General features: G+C 44.6%; 2 protein-coding genes across 2 annotated transcripts; one reads left to right on the top strand and one right to left on the bottom strand.

Moving 5' to 3' along the window:
• On the top strand, nt 1-19,275 carry mtus1a (microtubule associated tumor suppressor 1a; the record flags this gene model as incomplete). Its single annotated transcript, XM_079168195.1, has 13 exons — nt 1-31; nt 402-629; nt 1,990-2,079; nt 2,359-2,478; nt 6,907-7,124; nt 13,138-13,204; nt 15,615-15,829; nt 16,017-16,122; nt 16,352-16,425; nt 16,557-16,652; nt 17,321-17,437; nt 17,543-17,640; nt 18,129-19,275. The coding sequence occupies 13 exons, from the start codon at nt 1-3 to the stop codon at nt 18,355-18,357; spliced, it is 1,689 nt and encodes a 562-aa protein (XP_079024321.1). The 3' UTR covers nt 18,358-19,275.
• Nucleotides 19,276-20,095: 820 nt separating this feature from the next.
• pdgfrl (platelet-derived growth factor receptor-like) lies at nt 20,096-23,346 on the bottom strand. Its single transcript, XM_079167175.1, has 6 exons — nt 23,165-23,346; nt 22,125-22,398; nt 21,874-22,025; nt 21,300-21,593; nt 20,730-20,866; nt 20,096-20,399 (listed from the first exon to the last, which is right to left on the bottom strand). Exons 1-6 carry the CDS (start codon nt 23,217-23,219, stop codon nt 20,211-20,213), a joined length of 1,101 nt encoding a protein of 366 aa, XP_079023301.1. The 5' UTR covers nt 23,220-23,346; the 3' UTR covers nt 20,096-20,210.
• Between the last annotated feature and the right edge of the window lie 886 nt (nt 23,347-24,232).

Here is a 24,232-nt window from a genome sequence, read left to right as displayed (position 1 = left end):
ATGTTTGCTGTAGTGAGTGAGATACGGGCAGGTAAGTTTTGTACAATGTATATATTAAATGTAACCAAATATAGGTAAGCTGCTGGGATCATTTCAGTTTTTCAGAAATTGATATTTACATTGTTTTCGACGTGCTTTTTTTTATTTTTAACTAGTTTTGCTTATGGACAAATGCCTCTAAATGATCTCATGAAAAGGACTCATTATAATACTACCCGTTATGAGAATAATATTGGCTGCTTTATTAAGCCTGATTTGATCTGGAAGCTCTGTGGACATTTGCCCTGCCTGTGTTTGTATTCCTGACCAACGCACTGGTAAGCTCAGTATATGTGTATGTCCTTAATAAAGCGGTTCATGCAGTTGACCTTAGTGTTTATTTGTGCTCCATTGCATCCCAGGCAGTCAGAGAGTGCCGGCAACAGGAGAGCCATCCCCTGGAACTGCCTCAACAACAAGTATTAAGCCTCAGCTGCACGGATCCCGACCTCCTCGTACTCCCACTCGGCCTTCTCTTATGGGCCCTCCCCCTACTCCTACTTCTAGACTACCACGCAGGACCCCGGGGCTATCCGGCACTGAGGCCAGAGTTCACACTGAGCTGAGTGAAGGTGCTGGGAGTACACAAGGTAAACCTAACAAGGATTTACATCGTTTTTAGAAATGGGATGTTCAGTCTCCTCAGGCTATTTCATAAAGGTATGAAAATCAGTTTAATGCAGGTGTTTTCCTGGATCTGGCCATGGTGTTCATTGTGCTTTTTAACGCATCTGGACACGGAGGGGAGGAGCCTCTGTTCTGAATGGTGACCCACTTCAGGCATCAGGCTAGGATGTAAATCTCCTTGGGGCAGATCTGTCTCTGATTAAATACCTCCACATCTGCCAATATACTGGAGCTTCGGCATCTTAAAAACATTGCGACATTTTTCAATTTCTTCATTTTAAAATCTGTATGAACGAGCTGAACTACAGTTTAATGCCAGTAAATCAGTGTGTGTTGCTGCTGAGCTTCGAGTGGTTCTGATGGCATTGAATATTCTTACTGGTGTGTAGTATTAAGAGAGAGCAGCGTTAGACTGCAGGCTCTCTCACTACCAGCATCTTCAACAGCTTGCAAGTCTGTGATTGGCTGAGAGGACCTATGTTCCAAACTGGGGACCCCCCTTGTGGTTGTCACGGCAACGGGTTCTATTCCACTCTAGTTCACACACACACACAGCCTGGAGGATAGTGAGCAGACACACACTACAACTGATGTCGTCTGAGGTGAAGAAAAGCAGCGGTTTCCCTGTTTTTCTTTCCATTTAAAAACCAATGGCTGGCTACACAGGACTTCGGAGCTGCACTTGGACCGAATTTCCATCTGATGGTTTCAACAGCTCCTCTTTAATAGCACAGGGCCGTGCAGCATCCAACTTTGATCTCACCCTCCTGACGTGCCTGCTCATTGGATCCTATCGATTCTGTATCATCCCTTTGTTAGCTGCGTTTAATGGAAACGAGAGAAAGCTTTGGAGAAGTAAGTGAGACTGGAAGTCGAGTCCTAATTGTAGTATCCATGGTGAAGGGTTCAATGGAAAGAGCTTCTGGATATTTTCATCAGTTTAGTTCAGAGGACACAAATATTTGTTTTACATGCTTGATATTCATTCCGTTATTGTCTACCTCTGCTATGGTAAGTTTAATCATAACAGTCAGAGTAACATTACCCATCGTTAATCTTATTCATTGTATTTTACCGAAATGATTGTATTCAAGCACATCTTTAAAATGCCAAGGAATCATTTCCTGTGGCTTGTTGCACTTACTGTTGTGCTTGTTATGGTCCGTTCACTCTAAGTTGACTGTCATGTCAGTGGTAATTACAGCAGTACTACGGTTGAAAGCAAAGAGGTATTGAGGTGCCCAGTGAATTTCAAATGCTTTTACAAAAACATCATGTGGTGATTTGTAGTATTTAACCAGCGCTTCTCTATTTGTTCAACAGTTTCTGGAGGACCTCCACATAAACCATCCCCTTTCAAAACGGTGCTGAAAGCTAGACTCACCACAACCTTTGGGAAAAACACTGGACCATGTGAGAATACATCTCTCTAAACTCTCCCAAAACACAAAAAGGCTATTGTTACTACCCAATGTTTATCTCGTGTGGTAATATTTGAGGGCTGTTTGATGTTGATTGAATTAAATTAGCTGGATCTCTGCTTTTCAGTTGAACAGTGTGTTTGATCAAACCTAGTGAATTGTTTCCAGCTTAAAAGCTGTCAGCGGTTGTGGTCGGTAGCCCGTTTGTGCTCTGTTATGAGTCAGATTAACTCCAGCCGCTTGTCTCACCTGGGTCTTCTGCTTGTAACAGCTTTGGCCACCGCCTGCAGACCTGCTGCTCTCACCAGCAAAGGCTCTTCAAATTCTACATTCAGTCCTCTGAAAAGGACCGCTTCTACAAGACGTGTTCGTCTAACTTCAAGTGGACCCGGTAAGAGCTCAACTGTATAGCCACTACTACAAATAATACTAGTATTTTACATTTGAATGCTGCTCAGTGCTATGAGGAACATGTTTACAGCGGTAATGTGTGCTGTTTAATTGCTCTCTGCGGCTAGCATACAAAGCTTGATGCATATTTTCATGCTCTTCATGTGTCCTGTCTTTTACAGTGCGGTTAAATTTACAGTTTTTACAGAAACTAGATGGAAAAACAAGCAAACACTCAATTAGTGGGGAAATTCTTTTCAGTCCTAGATTGAATATGTTTCACAGTCCTAGCTGAGGACACATTTTCACAGAGAGCTGTGCCAGCAAAGCCATTTTCAGCTCAGCTCATCACACAAACGCATGTCTGTTATCTCCTGCCATCCCACTGCTGGTGAAGGAAAGATCGTAAACGAGAGGAAGAGTGAGGGGAATTGGCTTGAATTCCCATTGGCTGCTTATATGCTGTTGGCTCCGCCCACCCCACCCCCTCTGCTCTCTTCCTAGCATCCTGGCTCTGCTACAGCACCGCCATCATTAAGCTTGGAGATGCTGCGTTGCTCTGCTGTGGGAGATTCATGTATTTGGTGAATAAGCTGAAGCCTGGCTTTACCAAGAGGATTAAGAGATTTCTATTTTTTTCCCTGCCCCAATCACTTCTACTAGGTTGTGCCACAAACCACTGGCCAGCCTTGAACCGTCACTGTATTTTCCAGCCCTCACAGCTTGGAATTAGATTTTGAGTTGGGAGATCTGCCATGCTGAACTGGGTGCCTTTTGCTTATTTCAGGGCTGTTTCAGTGGTGTAACTCTTACCACTCTTTTTGTTGATTTGTATTTATTTTTTTGGCTGTCTGGTGTGCTTTTACCTGAGGCATGATACACTGATGCACACCATGGCATGTGGTTCATAGCCAGCATCGAGCGTCTGCATTTTTCTTTTTTTTAAAGTAATTGTTTGCTAAAACCATTGGGCGTCTCGCTTTGTTTTGGAGAGATGTTATGGTCTCCAAAGCTCTCCCTGTCGAACATCCACGTGCGTCTGACAGCCAAGGGTTTACTCCGAAACATTCAGCTGCTGTCAGGATGCAGGAAGAACACTGTGGTTTTCCAAGCAGGTCTGTCAGTTATTTCCTCTTTAAATATTTCTGCCAACATTGTTGTGGTGTTTGTGCCTTTGTGCCTCTTTGCTCTAATATGAAGCCAATCCTACCAGTGTTTGCTTCTCACACGTAGACCTGGGCAGCTACTGTTGCTGAAATCTATTTATAAGATGGCTGTTTACTAGTTGGCAAAGCAAGAGGTTCATCTTTCATTTAGCCACATGGGTCACCAAATCATGCAACCCTAAGCATAAATATTGTATGACATGGATCTTTAAATCAGCAATTATTGTGTTTTATAATATTATTTCAGAATTGTCGTATTGTATTTTCAGAATGACTTCTATTATTTTTAAGGCTACCTTATTATAGACAGCTGTTATTAGTATTATGCTCACTGGGACGTAGTACTCCTGTTTCACCCTGAGATATAGCAAAGTTATTTTGGTCCTTGGTCTCTAGGTTGAACCTTGTTGAACAGCATTGTGGGAAAACAGCAGCTTCCTGTGGTTCCCCCATTATTTTAAAGCATTCTCCTGTTTTTTAAAAGGTTTATGACCAAATATGGTAATTTAGTTTTACAGTCTCAAAGGTTTCAATAACTCACTGAGATTATAGTAACTGTATATATTATTAAACAATGGAAATAATTATTAGTTTACTCAAACAAAGTCATTGTTTTAGTATTTACAAGGTGTCCCATGAATCCTGTCTGTTAAAACATATTTATTTATTTTAGTGTCCAGTGAATGTCCCACTGACAATTATTGTCTTGTATTGTGTCAACCGAGCACTATAACAAGTGCCTGATTGTGAGCGGTCACCCATCATGCTTTGTGCTATGGTGTGCTGTCTCTTTACAGCAGCAGAGCACTACGCAGTGGAGTCACTAAATCACTCAGTATTTGATGTAAAGCGTACATGTTTGAAATGGTACAAAAACGAGGGCAACATGTGTCATCGGCTCTGTGTTCAGACACTTTGATGAAAATAGCTGCAGGTCCTCTGTTGCCATGGAACAGCAGTCAAAGCGAGAGATGTCCTATATGTGCTTATGTAAGGTCAAATTCAAATGAGAGCGCAGATTTGTGTGGTAACGGAAAACAAAAGCCACATTACAGTTAAAAACACAAAAAATATGAGAAGATAAAGCCTGAGATGATACGAACTCCTAGACTATACGTTTGCTCATGTGTGAATATATTCCGTTTTGTGACTACATATGAGAATCTCATCAGGCATCCCAATGAGGAAATGTATTTCTAAAAATAAAAAGGAGTGAAAGCAACAAGTAGTCGCAACTACATTTTGCTTCACAATAAAAAAAAAGCCCATATATGAAAATAAAAACTATTACATTACATTCTAGCACCATGGGAGATTCACATGCTACTTACTAACAACTACTTATTGTCCACAACATGTTGGTTTACATTATCACATACACATCTGATATTTCCACAATATGATGTGATACTGTCACTCTGCAGTAGCTCAACAGCCCGAGTACGTCACTGAGGTTGGCTTCATTCTGCCGGCCTGCATGTTTGTGTTGCATGTTGGCTGTGATGGTGCTTGAGATGGCTCCACCTTCCTGCTCTTTGCACAGCCAGCAGAGGGCCCCCTCCTTTTAAAGAAACCTTGTAGAAAACGGCAACATCATCACAATGATTGAAAGCTGAGCAGCACAGTTGAACTGTTTGTGTCAAAAGAATTGGGAGAATGCAGCCAGCACACTGAAATGGAAATCTGTTTTTCTGCTCGATTTCAGTCTGATGTCACACTCTCTAGAACATGCATGTAAAACTGTTCACAACGTTAAAGCATTAGAGGCCAAAACATTGTGAAATTAATTTTAAATGGTACAGTAAGGTGTGCATTGTGTGTGTGTGTGTGTGTGTGTGTGTGTGTTTTGTTTGTCTTGAAGGCTGTGCCTGTCTTTTCTGCTGAAGAGTTGACTTTAGCTCTTAGACACACAGGCCACTGAGAAACTAGTTTTTTGAGGTGAACTGCACATCCGGATGCGGAGCTGTGTAAACTCAAGCCTCTGGCATGAATGTGGAACAGAATTATTCAGATGAAATGGATCTGGCTTTTTATTATCATGCTCTCACATAGGTTTTCGTTTTGCTCTGTTACCACAGTGTTGAGCCACCCAGCCAGCCTGGGTTGTTCTCTCTGCAGTATTATGTTGACCCAATCAGGCCAGGGCTCGTCGCTCTGCAGCTCCTGGATCAGCTGTCTAACCAGAGGAAATATCCTCCCTGCCTACTGTAGATTAAAAACCTTCTCCTCACTGCCAATAGTAAATGTGGGGTTTTATTTTGAAAGGCATCTCACTAAATGCAACATTACTTTGCTCTGAAAGATGTCTACATCCCACAGTTGCATGCTGGTGTTATTCTGGGATGTTATGGTGCTTAGTGCATCTACATTTAGCTTGAATATGCTCCAGGTCTTGTATAACTGGCATGATTGTAAACACGGTTGTGCCTACACAGTATTAGGGGAGCACAATTGAGTGGACTCACTTACAGTACATTTTTATAGTAGATGTATCACTGGTTTTACTTTTACTAATTCACTTGTAAAGCCTATTTGTTTTTGTTTTTTTGCATAATAATCTTGATTGGCTCCCACAGCAGTTATCTAAACCAGCTGATTGAGTATCCCCACAGGCCACTGGTGGTCCAATAGATTCCACTCACTGGTATTCCCCACATGGCTCAGGCTACTCTCTCTGCTGTGTTACATAACGCTCACTCCAGTCTCCTCATAAACAAAACTGTGTTTTCAAAGAAACACACAGGTGTGCTTTTCCTCCCTCAGTGGTAGTGAGTTTGTCTGTTTCGTGTCCCTCTGTTCTGATGTCTCTGTGTTGTAGAGGAGTAAACAAAGTGTGCTTCATTAGTAGGATTGATGGTAGCTATTTTACGGGGGTGATGTATTTATAAAGCTGATGTAAATCAAAGCTGCAGTAGCACGGCCTCGCTAAAATAAGTTGTCCTTGGTGACCAGTGTCTGCACAGCACTAGATTGAATTAGGATGTGGAAAACTAATTGCATTCAGGGGATCCATTTTTATGTTGGGTCTGTCGGAGGAGCAGCAGCAGCACTGGGACTCATCCGACCGGCTGTTTAGACGGAACAATTCCGTACTGCAGAGAGAACCAGGGCTTTGACGCTGGATCTTGCTGCATCCGTGACCCTGACAGTGAGAGTGTATAGGGTGGGTGGTGCTGCTGTCGGACCAGCTGTAACGGTGATTGAGGGGGGGGTTTTGATGATGATCAACGTTGTCACGACACTCAACACGTGTTCTTTCACAGTGGACAACAGCAAACCCAAGGCCAGCTCCCGCCAGCAACACCCTCAGCAGCAAGCGTCCCAACCAAACCAGCGTAATGGAGCTCCGGATGTGGTGCCAGCGAGTGTCGCCGAGGGTGGGAGGAAGGACCAGAGCACCCAGCAGCTCAGAGGACTCCTGGCAGCCAGTGACAGCAGATTTCAGGCCGTCGCCATCGTCTTGCAGCAAACTTTGGCTGAGGTATGAACATTTGAGTTATGGCTGGAAGTACATTATTTTCTTATTTTATATTTTTACAGAAAAAAATAATTAAGCGTATAATCACTGCAGCTTTCAGCCTCACCTACCTTTTGATTCACATCAAAATGGAAAGATCTTTTTAAATAACAAAGACCTTGATTCCAGAGATTGATTCCAGCGGTATTGTAAATCCAATACCAACAGTGTGGCTCACATTACCATGTTAGGTTGCCTAGTATACAAAAGGTATCGTATACACTCACCGGCCACTTTATAAGGTACACCTTGCTAGTACCGGGTTGGACCCCTTTTGCCTTCAGAACTGCCCTAATTCATCGTAGCATAGATTCAACAAGGTGTTTAGAAACATTCCTCACAGATTTTGCTCCATATTGACATGATAGCATCACGCAGTTGCTGCAGATTTGTCGGCTGCACATCCATGATGCGAATCTCCCGTTCCACCACGTCCCAAAGGTGCTCTATTGGATTGTGATCTGGTGACTGTGGAGGCCATTGGAGTACAATGAAGTCATAGTCCTGTTCAAGAAACCACTTTGAGATGATTTGAGCTTTTGTGACATGCTGCATTATCCTGCTGGAAGTAGCCATCAGGAGATGGGTACACTGTGGTCATAAAGGGATGGACATGGTCAGCAACAATAGGCCGTGGCGTTTAAACCATGCTCAATTGGTACTAAAGGGCCCAAAGTGTGCCAAGAAAATATCCCCCACGCCATTAGATTACCACCAGCAGCCTGATCCGTTGATACAAGGCAGGATGGATCCACGCTTTCATGTTGTTTACGCCACATTGGGACCCTACCATCTGAATGTCGCAACTGAAATAGACTCATCAGACCAGGCAACGTTTTTCCAATCTTCTATTAGCTGACCGGAGTGGCACCTGGTGTGGTCTTCTGCTGCAGTAGCCCATCTGCTTCAAGGTTCCACGTGTTGTGCGTTCAGAGATGGTATTCTGCATACTTTGGTTGTAACGAGTGGTCATTTGAGTTTCTGTTGCCTTTCTATCATCTTGAACCACTCTGCCCATTCTCCTCTGACCTCTGACCTCTGACATCAACAAGGCATTTTCGTCCACACAACTGCCGCTCACAGGATATCTTCTCTTTTTCGGACCGTTCTCTGTAAACCCTAGAGATGGTTGTGCGTGAAAATCACAGTAGATTAGCATTTTTTTAAATACCAGCTCGTCTGGCACCAACAACCATGCCACGTTCAAAGTCACTTAAATCCCTTTTCTTCTCCATTCTGATGCTCGGTTTGTACTTCAGCAAGTCGTCTTCACCACGTCTAGATGCCAAAATGCATTGAGTTGCTGCCATGTGATTGACTGATTAGCTAGTTGTGTTAACAAGCAATTGAACAGGTGTGCCTAATAAAGTGGCCGGTGAGTGTATTTCAGGCATGAAGATTCAATATATCTGTCCAAAGCAGAAATCTATCCTATTTGACCTGCTTTCCATTTATCATCCTTTTATGGAAAGCTGAGATCTTCTTTATCCCAGATAGTTTTAAGATATCGCCTCTTGATCTCTAAATTTACAGTTTGTGGTTTAGTACACACACAGTCTGAATATATCTTTATGACGTAACTACTATATCACATAACTGTGTGTTGATAGAAGGCAAACCAAATGCCATTTCTATTTACAGCAAAGCATGGGGGGGTGATTGTAAGGGTATGAGGGGCTGCACACACACATACTTGGAAGCTGTCCAACACAAAACAGCCCTGTTGTTGTCGTCATCCCCTGAACAACTGAGGCCATCCTTCAAAGAGAACATCTGCTCCATTTAAGAATGAATCTTTATTGCAGCAGAAGATTTTTAACAGAAGAGCTGAACTCATTCTGGCTTCTGTCTAAAAGCTCGCCCGTCTTCCAGTTCAGTTGTACATTTCATGGATTCATAGGTCATTCAGGTAGACGAGCCTTTTAAAAAATGGAAGTTTAAACTTTCTGTTTGTTTTGGATATGTTTAAATAGTGGTGCATGTGATTGGCTTCCAGGAACTCAGTGCCCCATGAGATTAATCTACGCACAGTTCAGTGCAAACAGTCTTATCCTATCAGCTACCCACCCAACCGCAACCATCTACTCCCTCATTTAGGTGTTGTCATAGCAAAATTATGATTCGGTGCTTGGACTGTGTAAAGTAAATGTAGTCGCTCTACAGTCTAATATGAGTGAATTATGAAAGGAAATTGGCCCAATGTTAGTTAAGCTTGATATATCTTTTGTTGTGTAAACCTAGAGGATAAAATCAGACACTCTGTCGCTGTTTGATAAAATGTCACAAGCTATTTCAGTCCCTCTGGTTAACTTTAGACGTGTTCACGTGTGTTGATTGAGTGAAACAACTGGACTGTACCATCTAAATTGATTCAAGACATGAGATGATATTTAGTGGCTCTCATTAGGTTGTATGACCCGGTCTTTACTTCATAGGATCACATCACTCAACCTTTTTAACTCATCCAGATTTCATAACTACAGAACATAGTGTCAGTGTTGAGATGTTGAGTGTCTCCATCAAGCGACTTCATCTTCTTTTTTTCTTTTTTTTGAATTGACAAAAAGAAGTGAGAAACTACAAAACACTTTTACATAAGCATAACAAATACTGAATCTTGTGGTTCAGTGCTGTTACAACTAAAAACAGAGATGGGTAGCCTGACGTCCAAAAGGGGGTTCATGTATGTGAGATTTTCTTCCTCCACTCTTCATTATCTCCTGGCTAACAGTGCTGTTGCATTGACTATAGTCAAACATCAGAACAGCAAGATAGTTGAGGCAGTAGTTGTAGAAACCCCATTTTATCATATATAAAATAATTCTTTTCCCTTTGTTACTTTCTGTTGGGTTTTATGTCCTTGACAGTTGAGGCCTGATTATGTGGCACAAAGGGCAGACGTCAGGTCTGCCAGGACTTTCCTCTAGAGGCCGCTGGGAACTGGCCATCATTATTTTGCGATCCACTAGACCGTATCTGACATTGTTGCTCCCCCTCTGACACATCAGCACAGGGAGTTGAGGCCAAGTCCATGAATCGCACATGTGTGAATTAACCTATAACCCTACTGTACCTGCTGTGGCTCCAGCTTAATGGAGCGCTCCGTCTCTCACACACACACGCACATCGGCAGTGTTTGTGGGTGAGGGATCGTAAAAATCTGTTGTTTGCAAGCAATGTGCTACTTACTGTATGTATTAACAAGAGCCAGGGTCTCTGGAGGAAAGGGAAAAAAGCCGAGAATCTTAGCTTCTAACATGTGGCCTAGAAACAAGGGGATGTTTGTTGACCAGAATTTAACAAATGTGTTGAAGTGGTTGTGCACTTGAGCTCTCTGCAGCGGAGTTATTTCAGAAAAATAAGCCACTGCTTCTCTCAATCGTACTACAGAAAGTCACTCATGCACTTATTTCCTTTGGCCTAGATTAACTAACTTTACTCCGGCCTTACTTCAGAGTTTGACACCAGACGGGGCTCTTGTGGAAGCGCTCTGGATAGTTGCAGTTGTGACATGCGAGTTCATGTCCAATTTTAGCCTCAGTGAGCTTCAGCAATTTATTGTTTTTTGAATTGCTGCTGCTGCCAAAAAAGTGAAAAAGTACAGGTATTTTGTGAATGCAGTCAAGTGTCTTAAGTTATTTTGACATTTGCACCGCAGATGTTTTAGGATCCTTCCAAACCATGAGCATCAACGTGTGCTTGTTGTGACTTGAGTGCTCATTCCATTCATTACAAAGTCAGTAGTAACTCATTTTTTGAGAGTAGTGCAGAGAGTATTTGCTGATGGATATATATGGAGTTATAAAAAACAAAGCTGGAGAAAAAAATGTGTTAAGATTATGTCCCATGTAATGTGACAGCTGGTGTTTTAAGGCACAGTCTGTTTGACTCATATCTGTCTGGGTGGCAGGGTTGTGCAACTGATTACATCAACAATTACTAAAAACACAACATGTTTGTTCCTCTCACTGACTAACACACACCGCTCCACTGAAACCAGTGGACACGTTCTATCACACACACAACTTGCATTTAATATGAAAAAAAATCAATTCAGTACGCAAGAATATCAGATTTGTGTGCAATGTGTGTGTTAATGGGCGAGTCTGTGTGGATTGACTGCGCAATGGAATTTGGTGGCAATTCATCAGACCAAGAATAGGAGGCATGGTCTCACCAGCATGGTGTGAGAATGTCCCAGCTGTTGACTTGATATGGTTATGGGCACTAAGCGAGGGCGGAACACTGTTTCTTATCATCTGTTTGGATGAAGCGTGTGAGCACCGGGTCTGGTTTGACATACCTTCACTCAGAGAGCAAATGCTGTGTCTGCGTTTCAGCGTAGGAATGCGAGCGCTTTCCCCCCCAAAAAAACAGATAAATGATCGACGGTCTTCACTTCACTTGCTTTCTGATGTTCACAATATTTCTTGTAACTTGTAACTTGATCTGAAGCAATTAGTCATTGATCTTAGTCTGCCATCAAGTGTTATTCTACACCTGACATGGTATCATACGGATATACACTGGGGATGTGTCCACTCTTTGTACCCATCTAGATTAGCTTTACTGTGTTGGTGAAATGGTTTCTAATGCCGCCGTCTGAGTGATTACTGAGGTCAACAAGTGACATCATTTTCTTTTAATGCTATACATCGACTGTAAAGACTTGTGCTCACACAGAAGCTGGGAATGTGATCCGTCTCAGCATGTTATATCTTGTATAGATCGTACCCATGAAGCCTTGCAGCAGAGCGTACGGTAGTGATGCAGAGGGGTGAGGGGATGATTTAATGTAGGTTTGGATGAGGGGTGGGGGATGGTGGAAATGAAGCCTCTGCATGTATCCCCTGGGAAGGTCACTGCTCAGCACTAGTCCTGCTCCATCAGCCTGATGTGAGGCAGCTCTGTGCAATTTATCTGTTTGCTCGTCTCCGGCTGCCTTTTAGTGCTGTCTTAAAGTGACCTCGCCTCACTGATGAGGAGGCTGTTCTTATGCACACTGAAGCCTGCCCCTTTTGGGTTTTCTTTAGGTGTAATACGGTAATGCCCTCTGCAGTCTCTCTCCTCAGCCGGCAGAGCGGCTTTTTCAGTCCTGCCTCCGATGTAGTCAGAGCAGTCTGAGAGGAGGTGTGTGGAGGTGGTGCGTCCACCTGGACCACTGTTTGTGCTGGAGTACTGGGTCTCCATAGCTGGAGGGGGAGTCTCCAGCTAGTAAGCCTCGGGCTGAGGCTGGATCATGGGCTGTTCTGGCAGCAGAGCGTGCCTTAGTGCTCCCTACGCTGCAGAGAGGGTAACCGGCTTCTACATTGTTCTACTCTGCAGTGAGGAATAGATGCAGTTCTGGGATATAGCAAGACAGGCTGGACTATATTGCCTTTTGTTAACTGATCAGTGAAGGCATATTTGACTTGTCTTACTTGGCTATTATGTCTCTGGTTCATACTTGAATTATGCAGGCTGTGTGGTGTACTGTTAAGTGTGTCAGGGTGTTTATGTGAACCGACATAGTCCGAGAACGGTATCCCACGAGAGGTAAACAGTTTTTGGATTTGGATGCGTCAGTTTGAATTGTGGAGGAGCACTGCAGCTACAGCCTCGTCTTTACTGCACAACTGAGTCAGACGGGGAGAAGTGAAAGAGTTGGGCTGACAGAAAGCATGTGCTCAGGCTGAGAACACGAGATGAATGTCTATTTTTCCTTAATCCCCCTCCCTTGCTGCCGTGGTGCTGTTGATGTATTTGCATTTGGCAGTCAAACCCAATATCCTGGAAGGACTCACTGAATTCATTAGATGGTTATGTGTCAAGGGTGTTGCCCTGGCAGAGCCTTCCTTCTAATACTGAGTAACTTACGTCCTCCTATATTCAACTTCAAACTGACGGCATTGTTCATGTGATGATTTAAGCTGAAAACGTTGCGCTGACATCTTCATGAGCATGTGCGTGACTGTTTACATGTGTTTTCTCTCTGCAGCGTGATGAAGCAACAAGGCAGTGCAGGGATCTGTCCCAGGAGCTGGTCGGCCTTCAAGGAGAGCTGGGTAAGTTTAGGTCACCTTGGTCACACACCAGCTGTGTTTTAAAGTTATCACCAAAGCACACACTTCTGGTACAGGCTCTGCTTTTAGTTCCACCTTTCTGATTGTTCACTTTAGACGATAAGGAAACATTTAAGGTCATGTTTGTGTCAATAGGAACAACACAGTTTTCCTATTGTTTCCTATCTGGTTGTTCACTTATTTTGTTGCTGTGATCTAATGCAGTTGTTGATCTTACTTACTGCATTGCACACTCCTCTGTACTCATAGCTAGTGTGACACAATAGTTTTCATAAATGAAACATTACCGTCTCTGTATGCAGGGGAGGTCTTACTCTTGTTTGCTTTTGCCCACCAAATAGATGCCCCCTGTGGTTCTTCCTCCACTCGTTGACTGCTTTTGTCCTCGGCTGAAACACACATGCCTATTTGTCTAGGCATGTGTGTTTAAGTGTTGCTGAGTAGACTGGTCAGCCCGTTCCCCCAGGGAGTGTCAGGCTGACCTCTGACCCCACGCGGGAGGGGCTCCCAGTGGTGGAATGCGAGAGCTTAGGGACATTGACCCGTGCTTTCTGTCCAGCCTATGTGCTGTCACACAGTAGACTTGTATGTACAGACACATGCGCGCTCCCAGTACACGCTCACGCACCAGCTTTCATCTCTTACTCGAGGCAGCAGCAGTAGTAGTGTTGGGGCTCCTCCCCTCCCTCACAGCCTCGGGACTTCCACATGACTGCTCTTATATGCTGAGCGCGGTTATAGCTGTGCTTTACCACATTCTTCACGTCCGGGAGGCTGTGAAACCTACACTGACCTCAGATGGACCTTTTTTGTAGTGCAGTAAAAGATGTATGGAAGTCCAGTCGCATTCTAATGTATATCTGCTTTTAGGTAAATTCCTCTTTTAGACTGTGTCGCTGCCTGCTTCCACAGTGATCTTGCTCCTCGTACAGCAATAAACTACAGTCTTGGGCCACAGCCCAAATTGTGATACAACCACACCCCTTTTTAGCATCCATCACACGTAAAAGTATATCTTAGAGGGATCTAAATTTTTCGGTGATGCTTCCGAACACCCATCACCCTGCGGAGTGTTTGCCAGAATGCGGCTAGCTTTAGATCAGCTGGGCCCTCCTCCCCTGTATGAGCCATGAGGTGGGCTTGGACAAAGGCTCATATGACCAGATCTCTATTGCACATGGTTGTGGAGTGCTGGGCTCTGTTTGATGAGCTGTACATGCCAAAGCCTGATATAGTCCCTGTGTTATATTGGCCTCTGTTCCTGGATCTGCTGCTGTTATTCCACTCTTGGTAAGGTGAATCTTCATGCTCCTGCAGTGCAGAGTTTATACTGTAGCTCCGTTTTAACCGTGCAAAAACACTCTGGGACTTTCTTTGCATCCTGACAGCATCAGGAATACACATTTGTGACAAAGTTGTTCAACATGACTAAAATTGCAACCCTCAATACAGATAGACGTTAAATACAGCATGTGGCCCTAATGGCTAACCGGGGAATATATACCTGCAAAATACGTTAAAAAGGCGCCTGTCATGACCACGGTAGCATTAAACTGTGGCTGCCAAATCTGTGTTTTAGAACGGGAGATAAATTGTAAGCTGTTGTATCACAGCAAAGCAACATCTGGGTTCAGTTTTAAGTTTTGAGTAGTTGTGGTTTATTGTCTTTCTCCGTATTTAATACCAACCGTTTGAAAGGGAAATCACCTGCTTAACATGTCAGCAGACATTCTTGTTCTTGTTCGTTCTTGCTGCACACCATCAGTGTGACTTCACCAGGGACTTGACGTTCACATCGGCTTGCTGGTCTAAACGGTGTTCGTGCGCAAGCACTTAAACTGGAGACAGGTTATGGAGTCGGTCACTCTCACCCACTCCAGAGCAGATATAAACACTTGGCAATGGAAACAGTTGGGCAATAGTGAGACTGGTTTACTGAACAAACGCCACCAATTGCACAAACTTCAAAATGGCAAATTACCAGCTGCGGAGGGAGCAAGCCTGATTTAAGAAATCTGTTACTTATGTTACTGATTTCTGGATATTGTGAAACAATTAGGAGACAAGTTGTTAGAATATCTCCATCTGCCTATAAATAACTGCAGTGTAGTTGGCATATGCACTCAAGTGCAAGAGGAACCTCCCCCTGAAAGTCAGTTTTTCCATTCCTTTTTGGAGCCAATCTAGTGTCGCACATTTACACCAAGGGAGAATTTAGCAGAACAGAGTTTCTTCTAGTGGACGTATCGTGTTTCTTACACAATCAGTTACTAATACGACTGTTCCTCTGCCCTATTTGATGAATATTAGTCTACACAGCTGCATACAATCACTGGACACCATGCACGCGTCCTGTGACCTTTTTACCAGCTTTCTGTTGTTGTATTTCCAGTTTGCTCCGTCCACTCATCTGAACTTCTGGAGAAGGAGAAGGATGAGCTGCGTGTCGCTCTGCAGGATGCTCTGCACAAACTGCAGGAGCAGCACCAGAACGACCTGGTGGAGCTGGAGCAGAGACTCCAGGCCTTCTACCTGGCTGAGTGGGACAAGGTCCACCTCACCTACCAGGAGGAGACTGACAAGTGCAAGACTCTCATGCAACAGCAGGTTTGTCCCGACTCCCCTTTTTAAATAAGCAGAATCAGCTTTATTGGCCATGCTACATACACGTATAAAGACATGTACAAAAGTGTATATGAACATAAAACGCAAACAACTGCAGTGATTAGCAATGCCTTATGATCGGTGATGCTGCGGTTTCATAATGAAGTCCACCCCGGTGTTCTTTTTGAAGATGGGCGAGCTTAAAGCCAATCATGAAGCCATGAAGCTGGAACTCGAGAGCAGCCACGCAGAACATCTGCTGTCTGTTACACAGCAGTATGACACGTCACTGGAAGGTGAGTGAACAGTGTTTGACCAAATTAATGAAACTATTCTATCAAGTTGCATTTTATGATTTTCATTTGAAGCTTTTGAGTGTATTTTAACTTTGAATATTCTACCTCAGTTAGCAAATGCGTGCATGGATTTTTGAATTGCATCATAACGTTAAATTGTGATCAGACTTGAGCTTTGTTGTGCAGTTAAAGTTATCTGAAAGAATTCTTATGTCATAAAACTCTTCAGAGCTCAGCAAAGTCCACAACCAGGAGCTGCAGTCCTCGGAAAGAACTCTGAAAGAGACGGGAGCCGCTCTGTCCGTAAGACTTTTCTTTTTCCTTTCATCGAAGAGACTCACACAAACGATTGCATTTCCTGTCACGGGGATAACTTGTGAATTGGCGTGTAGAAGCTTTACTCGGTGAGTCTGTTGTGCTGCGTGCATCCACAGGGACAGATCGAAGAGCTCACTGTGGAGAACAATGACCTGATTGAGAAGCTGACTGCGGTGGAGAACAGGAGGAAACAGCTGGCCGAGAAGAGTCAGGTACTCTTATCTGTGTGCTTTTTATAGCACAGCTGCACTTGAGAAACATCTCATGACTCCAGTGTTGTTTGCCTTTTTAAGCATAAAAGGTGACAAAAGCCAATGATTCCAAGAGAGGAACGATAAACATGACACGTTATCTTAAAGGAACGGTTGGCTATAAAGTCAGTTAATCATTCTTTAGCAACTGGTTTGAGTGGGTTAAACTCTGCCCAGAGTGTAGATTTAAATTTTCCCAGAGTGCTGTTGTCAGTGTTAAGTAGCTTCCACATGTACTCGGCGTTCTGCCCTGGCCCAGTAGAGTCATTAAGGCAACTACCTCACATTACCCTGCCACTCCACGTCTGCTATTAATAGATAATAAGGCTCAAAATGTATTAACCACCTGTTAAAAAGGACCAGGAGTCCATTAAACACAACCTTCATGCAAAGCACACTATGTTTGCCATTTTTCTGTCAGTGTGTATGACACCTAAACATCCAGAGCTTCATCGTCCCTGTGAGCCTAGAGCAGATTTTTTTAGATGAATTTGTTAGTGACGCGTGGCGCCCTCTGTTGTGTGGTTCTGGATTTATTTGCCACATGACATTTTACGAGGCTGGCTGAACTCATTTTTGAAGTCTTTGCCGGTCCCTGAACATCTCTGCGCTTCTATTTGTCCCCTCAGAAGGACTCCCACACGCTGTATCTGGAGCAGGAGCTGGAGAGCCTCAAAGTGGTGCTGGATATCAAAAACAAACAGCTCCACCAGCAGGAGAAGAAGATGATGGAGATAGACACACTGGTGAGACCTGAGGCGGACGATCATGATTGCTGGGCATCAAGACAAGCAAACACTATGATGACTGATTCATGTGTTGGTGTTTTTTTTTTTTTTTTATCTTTCCAGACAGACAAACATGTGAAGTTGGATGAGAGATTTCAGAAGGTCCAGCAGGAGAATGAGGACCTCAAAGCCCGCATGGAAAGACATTATGCACTGTCAAGGTAAGAGTTCACCGCATCAACTCCTATTTTACAGTGATGGAAACCAGACAGCTTCTCTGTGCCATGCATAGTATCATTATACCTTCATTATTTAACACAAACTATGAATCAATCAGCCACACAATTGAACTTGTTCCCTCGATGAATATGGGCACTGGAGAACTTAATTCCACATACGCTGTCTGTGACGGAAAATTATCCCCAACAAATGCTCCAGTTTGATTGATTGGTCTGCGGTAAATCTTCAGTAGGAACCAATGGGTTCAGGGCGGAGAGCATCAAGTCAGAAAGTATTGGGAGATGGATTAATGTATTGGTTATGACTCTTATCATGGTATTTGTTGACAATAACAAAGTGAATATGTCTCATAGCTGCTATATACTAGTACTTTGATTTGGCTTCAGTTCACTGGTTGAATATCTCCAAGTCTGTAAACCTTTGTTCTTCAGAGCGTGTCTAACTTGTCTGTTGTGTCGATGCGTCACAGACAGCTGTCCACAGAGCAGGCGGTGCTGCAGGATTCCCTTCAGAAGGAGTCCAAGGTGAACAAGCGTCTGTCGATGGAGAACGAGGAGCTGATGTGGAAGCTCCACAATGGAGACCCGAGTAGCCCCCGCAAGGTGTCCCCCACCTCCACCTCCCCATCCCGGTCCTTCAGCCTCCAATCACCTCGCAGCTCCGCCGCGTTCTCCAGCCCGCCCGTCTCGCCCAGATAATGACGGCCCCCTGCTTCCAGGAAGCACCCCTCCGTCTTTGGAGTTTTCCATCTGGAATTAAGAGCCATGTTTGTTTCCTGTTCACTTAGCAGGATTGGATGAACTCTGACACTTTCTGTACGGACACTGCAGAGTGTTTGAAAAAAAAAAAAATTAGTTAAAATAGTTGCACAGATGCACTTAATAGGCACGGTCGCCTTGTTGTTTTGCCTTTCACGTCTGGTACTATGGAGGAAATCTCAGGACTTCTATGTAATGATACACTATTTTTGTTATTGGTTGACAGAGACTTGTCTGCCCTGAAGCTCATCGTACACACACGCACACACACACATGCAGTAAGAGATACACAAATGCTTGCATGTCAACGCGTGCAGATACGGCCCTTGTTCTTTCTGTCTCTGGAGATCACAGCGATGGAGTTCAGACGACATTGTCCCTCCTCAGGGCACATTTTATTTAAAATGTGCATGAAATGGCTCCTGTTGGATTCCTGCACCATTTCTCACAGCTAACTGCGCAAGAGTGACAAGTCAAATTGTCACGTCACTAACATCCCGCTGCTCGTCAGTACGCCAGGGCTGTGCAAGTCTCCATGTTCAGAGTTTCTTTGGGGTTTTTTTTTTTTTTTTTAAGGGTTTTCTTTACACCTAGTTTGTCAGTTTGAGCATCATCTGTTGCCTCAAACATGTTTTGTTTTCCACATGTGTGTTTGTTTGACCAAGGGACCAATCCGAGTCTTTGTGCATGTGTTTGCGTCTCGGTGATCACCCCGTATTGAACCCTCCTAGTAGAGCTTTAAAGATGGGGTCTTTGTTTTTTACATGTCAGACTCTTCAATGTCTCAAAGAGTATTTTGTGTGGACTTGACATTATTGGTTTGTTGACCCTTTTTTTTTTTTTTTTAAATATGCAAATAATAAAGTCTTGTATTAAACCTGTTGTGTCAAAGTCAAGCTGTATAACTGATCTACATATTTGGAATTGCAGCAGATGAGATTCCAGCTTGTATTTAACAGGTATACGATAGGATTTCAGTTTGTTCTGGAACTCAGCAGGCATCATTCCAGGATATCAAATATCCTTGATTATTTTCTCAACCTCAAACATTAATCTCCTAAACTGAAGCATATTCCAAAAATCATAACCACCAAATAACGATTCAGCAAAGTGGAAACTGCAGCAAGTGTTGCGTTGGACCGAAATGAGTTCTGGGCCTGCAGATCACATTCCACATACGGAGTGCATTAGGACGTCAGCCTGGCACACAGATCAGCTTTAAACCAGATTTTCCTCTTGACAACATGTTGCGAAGCCAGAGCGAGTCTCCGATGGCCGCTGCTCTCGTTTCTATTATCGTTTCATTTAAACGTTGCAGAGTTTGAGAAGCTATATGTGAAACCTGAACTCCTGTAGAGCAATCGCATGAAGCATGTTGTCAAACGTTTTTTGGGCTTTTCACTTTGCAAATGTTCCCAGTAGATCTGCTAAAAGTCAGCACTCCTTGTTCTTTGGAATTCAGATTGCATTCATGTGTCGGCTCATTGTGCTGCTGCAAAATGATTCCTCTCCTCCATAACTACTTTTAGGTCACTCTAAAAATGAGTGAAACATCTCAAACACTCTGGCTTCTGTGTTCGACCGGTGGCTTCATGCATATATGCACCAACCTACAGTCACGTAAGCTGCAAACGCATACAGTAAGGGTCCAGTTTTGAGAATGCACTCGTCAACAAAAGATGTAGCAAATCTTTATTATGTTATCACATGATCTGCAATCTAAAAATACACCATTTTGATATATATACATGTCGATGTGACACTCAACCGTAACACGGGCTCCGCTGCCGAGGCTATTTGGAGATGATGTTGGTCGTCACGATTGTCTCGCCGTTCCGGTTCTTGACTTTGCAGATGTAGTTTCCAAAGTCGATGGTCTCCATGTCTTCTACAGTCAAGACGCTCTGGGAGATCCTCGTGGTGTGGCTCATTCCTCTGTTAACCAGCCTCCAGGACGTCTGGGTGTGAACCGGGCGGCGGCCCTACACAATAACACAAACATGATCTACTGCCGCCGTGGGGTTTTCTGGTGACACTCGGGGCGGGAAAAGGATTGCTCTATGATTCAAAACATTTAGGTAATCACAAAATCCATCATGGTTTATCAAACAACACAACCTACAAGTTACCTTCCAATTAAAAATGTGTTCTTATTATGACCCACTTATTATTAACCCGGTTTCCAAAATCAAAATGTCTCTGTGTGGACGGTTTAATAGATGCAGACTGATGTGTAAACGCAGGTTGCTGACTGTTGGTCTTTGTCCTGAATCAGGTCTGACTGTAGGATCTAAGCCCAGTTGTCGTCTTACCTGACCAGGATAAGACCAGGTGAAGCTCACGTCCACCTCCGGCTCCCCCATCACGGTGCAGCTTACGTTGACGTTGTCGCCTCCTCCCACTGACTGCGGAGAGGCCTCGAGGCTCACAAACGGAGGCCCACTCGGAACTGGCAACAAGAAACGGTGAACAATGTTAAAACTTCTAACACTTACAGGTGAAAACTGAGGGGGTGTTTAACCAGTTAAACCTCCGTCCCCAGTCCCAAACCCGTCTCTCTCCACCTGCCAGTCAAACATGCCACGCGAGCTTAATTTGACCTAAACCGCACACACACAATTTCCATTCCATAAATTCACCCTCTCTTCCTCCTCCTCTCATTTGCAAAATCTAGACGGTGTTTCCATTTCAGTTGGAACTCGCCCACACGAACCAAGCTCAGCAGAGAGGAGCGAGGAAGCTTTTGACAGCTGAGAAATACAACCCATTCCCAGAGGCTGATGAAGCACAAAAAAAAAACACTGTTGAACACAGAGGAGGACAAAGGTCGCTGACCCTGCCCTCTGAGCAGCGACACCATTTGCGCCTTTGTGACTCCTTACCCTCCACGTAGAGCAGCTGGTACTTGGTGGAGATCTGAGGGGTGCCCTTGGTCACGGCCTTGCAGTAGAAGACCCCCTGGTGCTCCGGGGTGGGGCTCTGCAGGACAAAGCCCTTGGTGGGGTCGTAGGTCACCTGCGTCCCGTTGGCCGGGATCTCCTCCGGAGGGACTTCTCTGTGCAGGGACACCTTGGCCTGCGGGTCGGTCACGCGGCAGGGCACCACGGCGGGCCTGTCTGGGCGCAGGTACACGATCTCGAAGTGGATGGCAGAGGGGACGAAGAGGTTGTCTTTGTCTGTTTAGGGGGACAGGTGTAAGGTTCGGATGTGGTATTGTCCTCTATGACACCTAAATGGAGGCAGGCCATCCAATCACAAAGGTGATCTGTGTGTTTGATGGACCAGAGGGTTGTTTCTATACTGATCTTATAAATGATAACAAAGCATAAATAAATATCATATTCATGTTATAATGAATCATTAACCGTTTATTAAAGTGGCACCGTGTGCTCTTTGTAAATATCCCTTATTTCTCATTTTATAAACTGTAGAGCTCAGTATGCTGCTTTGCCTCACCTGTGAAATAGATGTACGAGACGTAGGTGCGTTCGTGGTCCCGCTCACACTCGGTGCCGTCACACACGATCACCCAGCAGCTGTAGGGCCCCGTGTCGGCAGCAGAGGGCGACGTCAGGATCAGTTGGCTGTACTTGTCGCTCGGGTTGATGCTGGAGGCGGGAAAGAAAATATATATATTTATATATATGAGACTTTCACACTTGCATCAGCTTATAGCACGACAAATGGCTGACGCGCGCTTCGGACACCTGAGGCGCGAGTCGTTGAAGGTGTCCAGGTAGGTCGGGTACGACCATCCGATAGAATTGCCTTTGCAGCGCAGCTCCATCTCCCTCCCGGGCGTCAGGGAGTTGCTCGGGCCCAGGCGCAGGAAGCGCCCCTTATCTAAGACCTGGGTCAGCAGGGACTGGCCTTTCCCTCCTCCATCTTTTGGTTTGGCAGGTCGCGCCTTCACCCGCTTCCCTCCAGGACGGATGCGGTTCTCGCCTACATCTTTTCTCCGCTTGACCTGCTGGCAGGCACCTGGACGCACAGAGGGAGGGATGCACAGAGCCAAGATGATAAAGATAAGTCACAAAATCAGCTGTTGCCGAGCTGTGCTGTGGCCGAATTCTTTACAGACTGTCCAGACTGGTGTTCAGTTTGCCCATCCAGAGAGCTACTCTTCCTGTTCCCCCCCCCCCCCCCCCCCCAGCTGTGACAACAGTTGAACAGGAAGTGTGAAATCCTTATTACTGGCACAAAATGTCCAGAACCCTCTTTCAGCTGCGGCACCGAACGCACGAACCATTAAAGACAAAAACAAAACAGAAATCGGTCTGTAATGTAGACTTTCAGGGTTTGTTGTTTCATGCAGAATTAATGAGAACTCCAAGCTGAGGTCAGCAGCGAGGGCTGGTTAATTAGAAACGCCTGCTGCATGCCTCAGATGCAGCTGGTTTGAGTTGGTCTGCAGAAAAACTTTGCAAAAACTTCGCACAACTCTTCTGCAAACTTTTGCAATTCACATGCATTACAGTTCAAATAGAGGAGAATAGTTGCAGTGTTCGCCTGAGGAGAGACAAAATGTGTCGATGGAGTGTTTGCCTCATGTGAAGCAGACCTCTTTGTGAATCCACCTCCCGTTCTACGCACAATCACAGAGACTGGTGCCCACCAGCCAGCCACACAACCTCAGGTTATTTAATCCTCCCTATACCTACTACACTCCAAAGTTCTCATGATTAGAACAACAGTCATTTTGGCTTCAACCATGAATCTACCAGACAGATGTGGAGACTTCACTCACCGTTTTGGAGCTCCACCCAGAGCAGCGCCAGGGAAAGCACAACCCAGAGCTTCATGCTGTGTGCTGACGGGACGGTGCGCTCTGCTGGGACGGAGAGAGTCGAAGGAGTTGTGATGCGGGGCTCAGTAGGAACTCTGCGGGCTCCAGCTGCCCCGTCTAGATTTCCAGCTCCATCCTCACAGAATGAGGGGAAAGGGGAAAATAAGCTCAGAGCCTTTTCTGTTTACTCCCCCCAAGAGCAGAAGCAGGAGCTCTAGAGCCCTCTGCTGGACCTGAGCGTAAATCGTGTTCAAGGACAGCCTCACGTCTCTTCCTCACTTCTGGAAGATTACTTACATGCTCATATGCACATTAACGGAGTCCTTTTAAAGGGCGATGACAGGGTCAGAAAACCGCGGCTGTGTGGCTCTGGCTGTGTCGTTCATTGCTTCACATGTTGCACACCCAACATCCTGATTAGTGGTGTAACAGATGGTGTTCTGCCCTGGACCACACTTTGCTGTGATGGGAAAACTAAATGGGATGTGGCCAGAATTGTACAGGTGCACTGCGTTCCACATACTTTTTATTTGTACTTTTAATCCATACGTTGCCATAACAATGCAGTATGCCATTATTTGGGACACACTACTTCCTCCTAACATGGCACCTTGAACTTTGACCCTCATATATCCACTGTGCAGAGGGTTGAATATCCAGAAAAGCATGCTGGCTTGCATACTCCAAATTGCTACCGGATGTAGCAGAACATCCTGGTATTTTTGGCATATTGCATTTGACATATGTAGTGTAGTGTAGTGTAGTGGGATGTACTTAGTGTTTTTCTGGCATACTAGATGATAGTATGGGTGTAGGAGCTATGTATTTGATTTGTGTTTATGATTAATATGCCTTTCAAGCACCAGGTGGTGTTTTGGTACTGGCCTCAGCCTATGTAGTTGTGATGTAAGGGATCGCAGGTGTGGCTGATTGGAGAAAGAGGCAAACAGTTTTTGACTGTGTATGGTCAACATTTCTTTCATCCACAAAGGTGTAAATGACACATTTGACCTTGTAGTCCTCAGGTCT

The sequence above is a fragment of the Pholis gunnellus genome (assembly GCF_910591455.1).
Source record: "Pholis gunnellus genome assembly, chromosome: 10".
Lineage (NCBI taxonomy): Eukaryota > Metazoa > Chordata > Actinopteri > Perciformes > Pholidae > Pholis > Pholis gunnellus.
The sequence above is the reverse complement of the archived record's forward strand: the minus strand, read 5'-3'. Positions and strand labels throughout refer to the sequence as shown.